The following is a 14,265-nucleotide window of genomic DNA, read 5'->3' on the forward strand; positions in this document are numbered from 1 at the left end:
CAGTCACTCTGGACACAGCACTTTTTTTTTTTTTTTTTTTTTTTTTTTTTTCTGAATTCGGGCTGACATGCAATTTAGATTTTTTTTCTTCCCCATTATAGATGTATGAACATTTATAATTGTGGAAGTGCAACTTGCAACACAGGAAGTAGAGTCAGAGGGAGACCCCTCATTGTACTTCCCTTCCTCTGACACTTAGACACCTAAAATAGCAAAATGTGTCCTCATAGCTGACACCGATCTCTTGGATTCTCCTTCCTGTCTCCCCAAACTGAAGTGGTAAGCTCCAGGAAACCACATCTTCCGTCATGTGGGGAGTCGTGGTGACTTTGAAGGCACATCTAATACTTGAAGAAAAGTGTCGTCGCTGTCGTGGAAGCTCCTGTGAAGTGCTAACATAAGGAATGTGTGACGAGAATGATGTTTGTTGTTTGTGTAGATTTATGGCAAAACCTCGTAGTTTTGCACTCGTTATGCCAGCAATTGAGTGGCTGAACTCTCTGCTTAGTTTTATAATTAATGTTCAAATGAAGAGAACATATTTTCTGCCCTCTTTGTAAAGCTTGAACAGATTTTTGCCTCTTGAATTACGTCTTATTCCACTCCAAGTCCTCTGCGCAGTCTGAGCGAAGCAAAGCTTTCATCCTAAATTGTTTTTTTTCCTAAGATAATTGGGTGATTTGAATCTCATGCAACTTATCAGGAACATATTCAATGTCATATTTAACTCAAAATTAAATGAAGTCATTTTTTCATATTTACGTTAAAATTAAGCAAATCCTCACAATTTCTCATTATAGTATCTGTGGCAAAAATATTATGTAAATTGTGAAGTATTTATACATCATTGTAACAATTGTTCTACTGCCTTTAATTAATGCTGATTTAAATAATAAAAAAAAATGTATTACTTTTTTCCCCATTAGATTTTAGGTTGAAATGTGACCTTTTTGTGAGATTCACCGAGCTGATGGTTTGCTAGCCACGTTGTTTTGTGTAGCATTAATCTCAGACACCCGAAAGCGACTTGTAATATAGAGACTTGTGTGTATATGAGAGGTAACGTCTATATTTAATTGGTAGAACCTATACAAGCTAATCGTTTAAAATCAAGAGATCTTTCGAATGTAACACTCTATAAAATGCTGGGTTAAAAACAACCCAAGTTGGGTTGACAATGGACAAACCCAGCAGTTGGACTGTTCGAACCCCTGCGGTTGGATTGTCTTAACCCAGCAGTTGAGTTGTTTTAACCCCTGCGGTTGGGTCTTTTTAAACTCCTGCGGTTCGGTCTTTTTAACCCCTGCATTTGGGTCATTTTAACCCTGCGTTTGGGTTAAATGTTGGGTTAAACCTGCTGGGTAGTTTTATTTAATTCAACTATTGTTTAAAAATGACTGTATTGCTTGCTTAAAATGAACCCAAAGTATGTTGGAAATTAACATTTATTAATATGTTTAATAAATGAACATTTATTAAAACAAGTTTAATGAATAATAATTAAACGGTAAAACATTTATTTAATTGCTTATTAATAAATGTTCACCTTTTGACTGTCTGATTTTTAATTTCCAACCAATTTTGGGTTCATTTTAAGCCAGCCATATAGTCATTTTGAAATAGTTGGGTTAAAACTGACCAGCACATTGGGCAAACATGTAAAGGGTTAGTTCACCCGAAAATGAAAATAATGTCATTAATTACTCACCCTCATGTCGTTCCACACTCGTAAGACCTTCGTTTATCTTCAGAACACAAATTAAGATATTTTTGATGAAATCCGATGGCTCAGTGAGGCCTCTATTGACAGCAATGTCACTGAACCTCTCAAGATCCAGAAAGCTACTAAAGACATATTTAAAACAGTTCATGTGACTACAGTGGTTCTATCTTAATATTATAAAGCGACAAGAATACTTTTTGTGCACCAAAATAACTTCTCAACAATATCTAGTGATGGGCAATTTCAAAACACTGCCTCATGAAGCTTTACGAATCTTTTGTTTCGAATCAGTGGTTCGGAGCATGTGATTTCAGTAAACGAGGCTTCGTTTACGCGATTCGAACCACTGATTCAAAACAAAAGCTTTGAAGCTCATGAAGCAGTGTTTTGAAATTGCCCATCACTAGATATTGTTGAAAAGTCATTATTTTGTGTTTTTGGCGCACAAAAAGTATTCTCGTCGCTTCATAACATTAAGGTTGAACCACTGTAGTAACATGAACTGTTTTAAATATGTCTTTAGTAGCTTTCTGGATCTTGAGAGGTTTAGTGACATTGCTGTCAATGCAGGCCTCACTGAGCCATCGGATTTCATCAAAAATATCTTAATTTGTGTTTCAAAGATGAACGAAGGTCTTACGGGTGTGGAACGACATGAGGGTGAGTAATTAATGACAGAATTGTCATTTTTGGGCGAACTATCCCTTTAACCCAACCTCTGGGTTAAAACAACCCAATCACTGGCTTTGTCCATTTTCAACCCAACTTGGGTTGTTTTTAACCCAGCAGTTTTTAGTGTGAATCATGACGTAATAAGCAGAATCTCTTTAAATCTGAAATGCTGCTACCTATGTCTTTCCTCTGCCTTATCAAATGAAGTGAAGTTTTGAGGATTTGTTTGTAGAGCTGTTGATAAAGGGCTGATTTGTTTTTGTTTTTTTTTGAAAACTCCTCTGTTCATCAATAGGCTCGTAACACGAGCTGTCGGTACGGCCCTGTAAGTGCTGCTGCATCATGTAGCTGTTTCCATCCCAGCCCTGTGAGATACAAACAATCAATATGTCATGGGGCTCATGGAAAACCAAGTATCCTATATAGGACATATTATAAAGCGATTTCTCTTGTAAACAACAAAAGACTATCTGTGATTTTGTTGTAATCAGTATCAGTGGATGGTCAGTGGACACCATGCAAAAAAAAAGAAGCAGGGATTAATTACATATCTTGAAATGAAGAAACTGTAAATCTTGATATGCAAATGCTAAAAAAGTATACAGAAATGTTGCACAAAATCTGTTCGCAGATCTCATGAAATGGTGGGTGAAGGTTTAAAACAAGCACAACTTGTTTACTGAGATGTCAGGGACAGATTTTTTAGTAAAGACTTATTTAAAGAGCACTTGTCATAAAGCACCCATGTGCCCTTTTACCTAACCAACAGCACTGAGTACCACTTTAAAAAACTGAAGCGTTTTCTCCCAACCAAGTCGATCTATATGCATGTACAAATTATGAAAATCAATAAAACTTTTTATCTGGAAACGACTAAGACTGCTTTGTTTCTAATATGCATGTGTCTGCTACAAATTACATTGTAACAGTAAATTGGTGCTGCGGTTTTATGATTCTGACATTTTCCTGGCCTAGATTAAACTTTTTCCACCATTTTTTCATTTGGTGTCAATGTGAAGCTGATTCTCTCTCTGAGGTTTATATGTTGATATAAACATGTGAACATGCTTTGATGGCTTTTTCCCCAATGGGCATCTCGAAATTTTCAGTGGTTATCGAATAACATGCCACAGATGATGTCGATCAAGCTTTTATTTAATGTGGAATATTTCATTAAGATCATATGGGGTATTAAATTATGCCTTTATCTTTTCAGATAATTATGGAGAATTATGATTTGAATCTTTTGAATCACAATCAATTGTTTTACATGGGGCCTCTTTGGACAAAAATGAAAACTTTTTGAAATTTTTTATTTTGTTTTGCTTCATCGGAATGAGATGAAACTTGGTGACTTTTGTCGCATTAGCTATGTGAACACAAAAAAATCATGGACATGATTCGGATATGTTAAAGGGTTGTAAAAAAAAAAATAGTCACACTTGGCTCCTTCACGGTCAAAAAAGACAGACATAGGAAATGAATAGGAAATATCTTTTGGTGGTACAAACTACAATTCAGCAACTGTGCAGAAAAAAAGTGCACAACAATGAAGGCGTGACACTCTAAAATGTCAAAAGTGCAAAATAGACACATCCACCCCTCCCCACACACACACACACACATTGTGTGTGTGTGTGTATATATATATATATATATATAAAAAATATGAACTAGTGCGACTATAACGTAGAGCGAGTTTTTGCAAATGTGTGAAATAAAATAAATAATTCAGCCACAAAGCAGTAAAAAAACGAAGAACAAAGAAGAGGTTACACCCTAAAACATCAAGAGTACAAAACGGACATATTCACACACACTCAGACACGCACATACAACACACCATTATACACACACACACAAATGAACTGGTGTTGCTGTAACAATATGGTAAAATTTAGCTAAACGACTCAAATAAGATGTTGAAATCCGATCAGACCCAGATTTATTAAGCTGTGATAAAACATATCTGTTCATTTGTGTTACATTTTTATTGAATTTTGATGTAACAATTATGTGTAACAAAATGTCCTCCGCTGTGTTCAGGTTTGTAGTAAAAATAACTGTAGTAAAAATAATCCAAAAACTAACACCAAATCAACATTTCAAAAATAAAAAAAATCTAAACCTTGACAAAAAGAAGTCTTTGAGAATGTCTAAGTATAAATACAAATCCACAACTTAATAAAAATTAGTATTTATGTCTAAAAACACTAGAGAATTTATAAGCCTTTTCATATAGAGCTATATAGGAATGTAGTGGTTACACCATGGCATTACATAAATTTTAATATTTTTACACTCACCAGATGGCACTAATCTGAAAAAAGAAAAAAAAATTGTGTATTATTTTCATTTGAGGAAAAATAGCTAATAAAAATTGTATAAATATTGCATAGTGTCATAAAATACCCTCACAATTATAAATAATAATCAAAAAATATTATTGAACAAAAATATATTACATTGGTTTTTCTGGAAGGAAAAAAGATACATTTTAAGGCTTCGGTCACTTTTGACAGTGAAGTGTGACCCCTAAACAAAGAGGCCCAGAGGGTTAATCAATTCTATGATCTATAAGTTATTCAAGATGCATATAAAGTTCACTGCTGTTCAAAGGTTTGAGATTCGTAAGATTTTTTTAAATGTTTTTGAAAGAAGTCTCTAATGCACACCACGGCTGCATTTATTTGATCAAAGATGCAGTAAAAACCATAAAATTGTGAAATATTATTTTAATTTAAAATAAGTGTTTGCTATTTTAATATATTTTACGATTTAATTTATTTCTGTGATGCAAAGCTGAATTTTCAATATCATAATACTCCAGTCTTCAGTGCCACATGATCCTTCAGAAATCATTCGATAACACTTTATTTTGGTGGTCCACTTTAGACATTCTGCTAACTTTAAGAAACTTTACAACTACATGTCAACTACCAGTTATTAGTTACTAGTAGATTACTAACAGTATTAGTAGACTGCTTAAAGGGATAGTTCACCCAGAAATGAAAATTCTCTCATTGTTCACTCAATTTCTTTCTTCTGCTGAACACAAAAGAAGATATTTTGAAGAATGTTGGTAACCAAACAGTTGATGGACCGCATTGACTTCCATAGTATTTTTGGCTGAACAATCACTTTAATATCTGCTAACACTTTATATTTATTGTCTCCAAACAGACATTCTGCTGACTTTAAGTAACCTTGTAAGTACATGCCAGCATATTCTACTAACCTTAACCTAACAGTCTACTTCAGTCCACTAATATCCTAACGAAAGTTTGTTAACATGTAGTTGCAAAGTTACTTAGAGTCAGTAGAATGTCTAAAGTGAACGACTGAAATAAAATGTAACCTAATATACTTAGGAAATGTTGAAAACAGCTGCTGCTTTGAGTAAAAAGTTCAAAAGAACAGCATTTATTTGAAACTGAAATCTTTTGTAACTTTATACATGCCTTTACTGTCACTTTTGATGTTTAATGCATCCTCGATGAATAAATTAATTTCCTTGAACTTTTAAACTGTAGTGTATGATGTAATGTGCGTTGTTAGAAATCTTGCTTTAAAGGTGCAATATGTAAAAAATTTGTCCGCTAGAAGTCGCTAGAGGCCTATTCAAAACAAAGGCGTAGCTTGAATACGCCAAGTTTGAGCGCGGAATCTTGGGACATGTGGTCTTCTCCTCAACGGACGGTGCAAAAGAATAGGGATATGATTCGGGGAAAAATCATGTTCATGGATGCGATTATTAACGTTACTGTAGTATGCCACAGTCGCCGGCGCCGCTTCCGCTTTTCCGGTCATGAGTATGAGGTAACGCAGCTCTGTTTATCATATTAGATACATTTGAGTGTGTTGAAAATGATGTTATAACGTTACTCTGTGCGTTCGCTCGGCGGCTGCTGTGAGACACTTGTTTGAGACACACTGCAGTAAGATTTTATTGATTTTAGAATATCATATTAAATGCTGGATGGCTTGTGTTGATAAATGGCATGCAATTAATTTTAAAACGTATTGTATGATGGAGAAAATGCTGTATTACTGTTACTAAAAATAAAGCTGCATCTGATTATGCTATGTTAGCTACTTGACAAAATAGTGTTTTTCTCTGAGGCATGGTAAAGTATGGTACTCACAAAAAATCAAGAAAATTAGATTTAAACAGACTAAACGTGTTGAGCTATATAACAACAATTAGTTTTCTGTCTATAAATATATCAAAACAGTTGTTGCCTTGTCTATTAAAAAGTGTAATATATTAAAGCGTCTTTGGTGTTTCCATGGTTTCTACAAAATAAAACCGGAAACTGAGGCAGACCAAGGGTTAACGTGGGTATGACGCAATTGACAGGCCTTGGTTAAAATTTTCTCACGATTTACGAATAGCTGGAAACATTAGGGATATTGTAAGTACTCAAGTGAACAAAATATATAACACTAGCCTAGTGGTTTTTGGATATTTTACTGCAAAAATATTACATATTGCACCTTTAAACAAACACACCATAAACAAAAGGAATAGGAAATTCTTTTTAGGGTATTGCTTTATTTTGGACACATTTTCGTCAGTATCATCCGTAAATGTTTCTGGAATCTTTCTCCAATTAGAGCATAAAGCACTGGGTTTAAGCAGCAGTGTGAAAAAGCCAACAGTCGGCAAGCGTAAAATGCATAATCAAGACGAATAGATACCTTACAGTCTGTGAATGGAGTTAAAACATAATCCTGCAAAATTCTCAAGAGCATCACAATGTTGTATGGAGCCCAGCCGATGAAGAACACCAGGCCGATGCAGAATATTAGTTTGATAGTCTTCTTTCGCAGCTTTGTTCGGGACCGTATGATTATCAGAAACATTCTGACATGGCAAAATCCCATGATGCAAAATGCAATCAAGAAAAAAATGCTTTGTAAATAAATAGCGACATGTTTTGCTCCAATACTGTCAAATTCACAGTAAAGATTATTATCATGTAGCAAGATGATGCTACGGAGTGAGACTGACAGTGCAGCTGTTCCGCTCAGGATCCAGATGACGAAAGGAGCGACTGAAAATCCTCTGCAATTCTCCCAGTCAGACAGAGGATGAACCACTGCCATGTAACGCTGAATAGTCATGAGAGTCAAGAACAACACACTGCTGTAAAAGCCAACATAGAACAGAAACTTCACCGCTTTACAGCCACTGTCTCCAAACGTCCAACCCCAGATGTAGTACGAGGCCCAAAATGGAAGTCCAAACGTGAACAGCAGATCTGACAGAGCTAAATTGAGGATGAAGATGTTGGTCAGGGATTTGAGGTTCTCGTAGAGCACCAGGATGACCAGAACAAGGATGTTACCGATGCAACTAAATACAACCAGAAGAGTGAAAAAAACTGGGATAACAATGGATCCGACTTTCACTACCTCCTCTTTGCGACATAGTTGGTCTTCTGGTGTAACGTAATCAGGATATGTAAAGTCTTCAGTCATGATGTTCTGTATATGATAATATTCATTTTGTTGTTAGAATTCATTGTAGTTATTTACTTGCCTAATGAAATAATAAAGAATAATTAATTCTTACCTTAATTTTTTCAGTCTTGTTAGTACTAATGACTCCTGGCTAACTGAACAGGGTATATTTGAGTGTTTTCATGATGAATGGGAGGGTTAAATATGTGCCTACCTCAAAACTCAGCCATTCCTCTTTCCCTCACAAACAAGAAATGAAAGTATCACTGTTACAATGAAAGTAATCGTTTTTTTTTTTTAAGTGTTGCGGCAATTCCTTGGTAACACATTTTAAGGTAGTTGCCAGTTAATGGGCGTTTCAAAACTGTTGGTTTATTATAGTGTTCATATTATTCATTTTATTTCCATGTTAAGAAGTTCTAGCTCTTGCTTTTGTTTTGAGTTTGAAATCAACAGCAGGAATGTGAAAAAAGCTTGATGGCTTCTTTTTTTTGTACATGGTTTTTCAAATCATGCATTTATGTCATAATTAAGTTAATTTAAAAAGTATGTTGTTTTTATGAAGGTGATTATGGTTGCAGGGATCTCATATGCTGCAAGCATGCTAATATTGTTTTGTTATTAACCTCTTAAAAAGTAAAAACAAACATAAATGAGTTGTGTATTCTTCCGTTTTCCTGTTTTAGTAGGCCAGTGATGACGCTGTGCTTCCTTCCACAGACCACAATTTACACTTTCTCACGTGAAAGAAGAAAATGTCGTTTTTTTCTAGTCATTTGCATCAAAACAAAACTACATAATCGGCATTTTTCCACAGGCAGTTCTCATGTGATTTCTTTTACAGTAATTTTAGGGTGGCAGTATTTAAGAAATTCAGTAACACTTTAGTCACAACATATTTTCCTTTTGTGTATTCAGGGCTGGCATGAACTCAACACATTACAACTTTTTTCAAGTAACTAATAATGTAACATTACTTTTTCAATTTACAACAAAATATCTAAGTTACTTTTTCAAATAAATGTTAACATGATGGTTATTTTAGTTCAAGACTAAATGTGAACATGCATTTACTCATCTCACTTGCACGAAAACATTCAGTATTTCTCAAAATGAATAAAAACTGTGAAATACAATTTCATAATTTTATGCAAACCTGTAATAATTAACTATATTAAATTACACAAATATATTTTATGTATTTAATCTCACTTTATAAACCAATGTCTTTGCTGCTGACCTTCAATGATCAAATTCAACCATACTAATAAGCAAAAATTACTTTAGATTAGGTTTAGAAACCGAGAAAGACCGTTGAACTTCCTCCTCCTGTATCCTATTCTTCTTCAATTCAGAAAGGCAGCACAGCTGAAAGGTTAGTTTGAGTAAATATGCATTTCCATCAGCCTGAGGCTTTTGGTGTGAAAGGGCCTTGACATTTGCCAAAAATTGAACTTTTTTTTGTTGTTGTTGTTATTAAAAAACAAACAAGCAACCCCAGCCCAGGTTTACTTTTCGTAAAGTAGTGCAATATTGTAATGCATTACTTTTTAAAGTAACTTTTCCCAACAATGCTCAACACATGCTTTTACACAAAGATAGCATTCCAATATTATATGTTAATTGTAACCAGTAATGATTTGATCAATTCTGCTGCCAGATTCATCAATCTCTTTCAATGCTATTGTTTTCTGTCTCAAGTATTTATCTTTCCAAAGCAGATTATTCATAGACTTAAGTCTTTACATAAGACCCTCTTTGGAATTGCTCGTACATTATTACGGAACCTTGCATCTACAAAAACTAAAAACAGAGGGTTTAAGCAACAGTGCGAGAAAGCTAACATTCGGCAAGCATAATATGCATAGTCGAGTCTAATGCTTACTGTACAGTCTGTGAATGGGTGGATATGCTGATCAGTCAATGATTTCAGGAACATAACAATGTTATATGGAGCCCAACCAATAAAAAACACCAGCACAATAACAAATGTTAGACTTACAGTCTTGTGTCTCTTATTGGTCCGTGATTTTGTTATCGTCCGAAGCATTCTGCCATAGCAATAACCCATGATTATAAATGCAATGAAGAAGAAAACATTTTGAAAATAAGCAATGCCAGATTTCACTTGAACACTGCCATACTCACAGTATGTACTATTAAAATGTTGTATAACTTTGCTATGAAGTGAACCAAGCAGTGAAACCGCTCCGCTCAGGATCCAAACGATAGAGGGAGCGACAGAAAATCCTCTGCATTTCTCCCAGTCAGACAGAGGATGAACCACTGCCATGTAACGCTGAATGGTCATGAGAGTTAAGAACAACACACTGCTGTAAAAGCCAACATAGAACAGAAACTTCACTGCTTTACAGCCACTTTCTCCAAACGTCCAACCCCAGATGTAGTACGAGGCCCAGAATGGAAGTCCAAACGTGAACAGCAGATTTGATAGCGCTAAATTGAGGATGAAGACGTTGGTCAGGGATTTGAGGTTCTCATAAAGTGCCAGGATGACCAGAACAAGGCCGTTACTGATGCAGCTTAACAGAACAACTAATGAGAAGAAGAATGGAATGAGAATGGATCCAAATTTCACCACTTCATCTTTCTTACACATCTGGTCCTCGTAGTGTAAGTCGTAGTAGTCAGTGTCTGTTGTATTCTCATCACTCATGTTCGTTCTGCAATCACGAACTGACCACATCCGATTTGTCCACGTTCAATTCTTTCCTCTTTGTATGCTGAGGAAAAAAAAATACTTTGAAATAATTTTTACTCAGAAATTGCTAGTAAATTTCAGAAATATTACACATTGAATTAAAATTTTGAAACAGACTATTTTCTACTATTTTCTTGTAACATACTCCAATAATCTTCCATTTACAACTTATTAATACAACTTAGAAATACACTCTCTGCCTTTTCATTGGGGGAAAAAGAAGTTATACCAGTCCGTAGAACTCGAGTAACTTAGTCAAATGCTAAACAATGCATGACTTACCTAAATACTTGGACCTTGTAGAGCACAATGATGATCAGAACAGCACATTACCAACCGCTGTAGATGACCACAATCTCTAGTATAAAATTAACTGGAATTTCATGAACTTTGTACATCCATGGTCACATGAAACCGTTGCTTTTTTTCTCAAGACACGCATATCATCATTGTGATGATTACATGTTCCTTAGATCAACTAGCTAAAATAACTGAAAGCTAAAAAACCTATCTAATCTTTGTATGATGGGTAAGTGACATCCTTTCTCAAACCTCACCCTCAAGATCCTTTCATCTCTCATACACAGAGGAAGCTAAAGTGGCTTTGTGATCTTTACATCTGAAGTAATTGTTCCACTTGAACCCTTTTGTAACAACAGACAAGGCATGCAACAGATACCATAGGAAATGTAAACCACTGAATTGAAAATTAACAACTTAGTCAGTTGCTGCTTTAATTTTTTAACTACACGGAGGCCTGTTAGTGAGAACTGTGTGAGTAAACCTCACTCTCCTGATCTCTAAAGGTGCACTAGAGACTGGTGCTCGAGACTCTGGTCTTTAGCGTCCTTGTTAGCGTGCCCACCTCCCATGCCAGAGACATCGGTTCGAGTCCCACTCAGAGCGGGGCGGTTAGGACCGGAGGGGTTACATTGGTGCCATGACCCGGATGGGAGTGAGGTTTAGTGGGGTGAGTGTCATGGAGGCCAGCTAATGAAAGCTGTACAGGTAATCCTCACTCCCATGATCTCAAGAAACACCCTAGCAACTGACACTAGAGGCTGTAGGCTTTAGCGTCCTTGTTAGCCTCCCATACCAGAGATGCCGGTTGGATTCTCGCTTGGAGTGGGGCGGTTAGGACCAGAGGGGTTACATTGGTGCCATGACCCGGATGGGAGTGAGGTTTAGTGGGGTGAGTGTCACGGAGGCCAGCTAGTGAAAGCTGTGCAGGTAATCCTCACTCCCATGATCTCAAGAAACACCCTAGCAACTGACACTAGAGGCTGTAGTCTTTAGCGTCCTTGTTAGCCTCCCGTGCCAGAGGTGCCGGTTAAATTCTCGCTCGGAGCGTGGCGGTTAGTACCGAAGGGGTTAGATTGGTGCCGTGACCCGGATGGGAGTGAGGTTTAGTCGGGTGAGTGTCAGTGAAAGCTGTGCAGGTAATCCTCACTAGAAACTGACACTAGAGGCTGTGGTCTTTAGCGTCCTTGTTTGCCTCCCATACCAGAGATTCCGGTTGGATTCTCGCTCGGAGTGGGGCGGTTAGGACCAGAGGGGTTACATTGGTGCCATGACCCGGATGGGAGTGAGGTTTAGTGGGGTGAGTGTCACGGAGGCCAGCTAGTGAAAGCTGTGCAGGTAATCCTCACTCCCCTGATCTCATGAAACACCCTAGCAACTGACACTAGAGGCTGTAGTCTTTAGCGTCCTTGTTAGCCTCCCATACCAAAGATGCCGGTTGGATTCTCGCTCGGAGCGTGGCGGTTAGTACCGAAGGGGTTAGATTGGTGCCGTGACCCGGATGGGAGTGAGGTTTATTGGGGTGAGTGTTACGGAGGCCAGCTAGTGAAAGCTGTGCAGGTAATCCTCACTCCCCTGATCTCAAGAAGCACCCTAGCAACTGACGCTAGAGGCTGCAGTCTTTAGCATCCTTGTTAGCGCACCCATTTCCCATGCCAGAGATGCCGGTTCGAGTCCCGAGCGGGGCGGTTAGGACCAGAGGGGTTACATACACACACACGCACACACCAGGGTTGGGACCAGAGGGGTTACATTGGTGCCACGACCCGGATGGGAGTGAGGTTTAGAGGGGTGAGGCCAGCTAGTGAAAGCTGTGCAGGTAATCCTCATTCAAGAGATGCCAGTTCAAGTCCCGAGCGGGGCAGGGCGGTTAGGACCGCAAGGGTTACACACGCACACACCAGGGTTGGAAATTAACAGGGGCTTGGGGCAAAAATGCCACCAAAATTAAAAATCGCCCAAAATTGCAGATATGGGGCAAAAAATGTCTCTGTATGAGTTCTTGTAGATATTTAAGCAATACCACTGATTTTTCTAATATCAGCACGTTTGCAAATGTGATATTGATTTTATACCACAGTTAAATAAAAAAAAGTTAATATTAGGTGACTTACATTTTAGACTAATATTTTGCAAACGAAAATAGTTCCAAACAAATCAAGTCAAGTCAAGTCACCTTTATTTATATAGCGCTTTTTACAATGTAGATTGTGTCAAAGCAGCTTTACATTGATAACTGGTACATTGTTTGGCTGCACAGCAGCTCTTAAAGAATAGTGTCAATGCAGGCAGATCAAAGCACTGTTGAATATCAAATGTCAAGTCAAATGTCAAGTGTCCCCAACTAAGCAAGCCAAAGGCGACAGCGGCAAGGAACCCAGACTCCATCAGGTGACATCAGGTGGCAGACAAGTGGCAAATAGGTGTTTAAATGGAGAAAAAAACCTTGGGAGAAACCAGGCTTAGTCGGGGGGCCAGTTCTCCTCTGGCCAACAGTGCTTTGTTACGATTCAGGTAGCTATCATAAGTCCGACAGGATCGCAAAATCCACAGTAGTGCTACGGCTCTAAGCAACACAGTGATGTTTCGTTACTGAATGCATCGGTCTAATGAATGACTCAATGACTCCTTTAGAAATACAGCGTTTAACTTGATTAAAGGTTCTTCATGGAACCATTGATGCCAATAAGAAATCTTTATTTTATTGTTTCATAAACTGGACTCAAGCTTTATGCTCATGCTGCACTTTACATTTAATCATTGAATTTATACTGCACAAGCAGTGACATAAACATGAAAGTCATAATGCAAATGCATACAGTAAATAAACAGACATAAACAAAGGTAAATTAATTTTAATTTCAAATGAAAATATTTTCTGCATTAATGACAACATTTGGGGTGCTTTCATTATACACTTCCAGAAAAAAAAAGGAAAACATGGGTTCACATAAGTTTTCACATAGCTGAATGCTTTTGCTGCTTTATAGGCCCTGTCCCAAATGGCACCATAAACACTCGCAGTCTTCCTATGAGTCTGCACTTTCATGATGTAATGCTGCTTTGACTGTCGGGAAGATGTCTGCTGCTGAGCTCGCACCAGTATTATTATTATTATTAAAAGATCTTCTGCAGAATCAGTTTTAGATAATTCCTGAACTTTACATCAACGAAAACATAAATCACAAAAAAATCTCCTTTTGGGACCTCTATATTTAAGAGTGTATGTACTATATCAGCCTCTACATAGGTCCTTTCATCTCTCATAAACAGAGGAAGCTAAAGCAGCTTTGTGATCTTTACAACTGAAGTAACTGTTCCTCTTAAACCCATTTGTAATTACAGATGAGGCTTAGAAGATAGAAAATGTTATGTAACCTTA

The 14,265-nt window shown here is 37.2% G+C and overlaps 3 protein-coding genes across 8 annotated transcripts in view; 1 reads left to right on the forward strand and 2 right to left on the reverse strand.

The window, feature by feature from the left end:
- map7b (microtubule-associated protein 7b) overlaps positions 1 to 922 on the forward strand; it is a 37,763-nt gene extending 36,841 nt beyond the window's left edge. For all 6 annotated transcript variants that reach the window (XM_051879688.1, XM_051879685.1, XM_051879689.1 and 3 more), the window contains one exon: positions 102 to 922. The gene's annotated coding sequence lies outside the window, so the exon portion shown is untranslated. The remainder of the gene's footprint in view (positions 1 to 101) is intronic.
- A 6,008-nt stretch (positions 923 to 6,930) lies between these two features.
- Positions 6,931 to 8,346, reverse strand: LOC127504740 (chemokine XC receptor 1). Its single transcript, XM_051879692.1, has 2 exons — positions 7,974 to 8,346; positions 6,931 to 7,885 (listed from the first exon to the last, which is right to left on the reverse strand). The coding sequence occupies exon 2, from the start codon at positions 7,877 to 7,879 to the stop codon at positions 6,950 to 6,952; it is 930 nt and encodes a 309-aa protein (XP_051735652.1). The 5' UTR covers positions 7,880 to 7,885; positions 7,974 to 8,346; the 3' UTR covers positions 6,931 to 6,949.
- A 172-nt stretch (positions 8,347 to 8,518) lies between these two features.
- LOC127504739 (chemokine XC receptor 1) lies at positions 8,519 to 11,133 on the reverse strand. The gene is made up of 2 exons (XM_051879691.1): positions 10,866 to 11,133; positions 8,519 to 10,605 (listed from the first exon to the last, which is right to left on the reverse strand). The coding sequence occupies exon 2, from the start codon at positions 10,566 to 10,568 to the stop codon at positions 9,588 to 9,590; it is 981 nt and encodes a 326-aa protein (XP_051735651.1). The 5' UTR covers positions 10,569 to 10,605; positions 10,866 to 11,133; the 3' UTR covers positions 8,519 to 9,587.
- Positions 11,134 to 14,265: the final 3,132 nt, after the last annotated feature.

The sequence above is a fragment of the Ctenopharyngodon idella genome, chromosome 22, assembly GCF_019924925.1.
Source record: "Ctenopharyngodon idella isolate HZGC_01 chromosome 22, HZGC01, whole genome shotgun sequence".
NCBI lineage: Eukaryota > Metazoa > Chordata > Actinopteri > Cypriniformes > Xenocyprididae > Ctenopharyngodon > Ctenopharyngodon idella.

Coding starts and splice junctions, on each gene's coding strand:
- LOC127504739 (XM_051879691.1), bottom strand. CDS start 10,568: ATGTGGTCAGTTCGTGATTGCAGAACGAACATGAGTGATGAGAATACA.
- LOC127504740 (XM_051879692.1), bottom strand. CDS start 7,879: ATGACTGAAGACTTTACATATCCTGATTACGTTACACCAGAAGACCAA.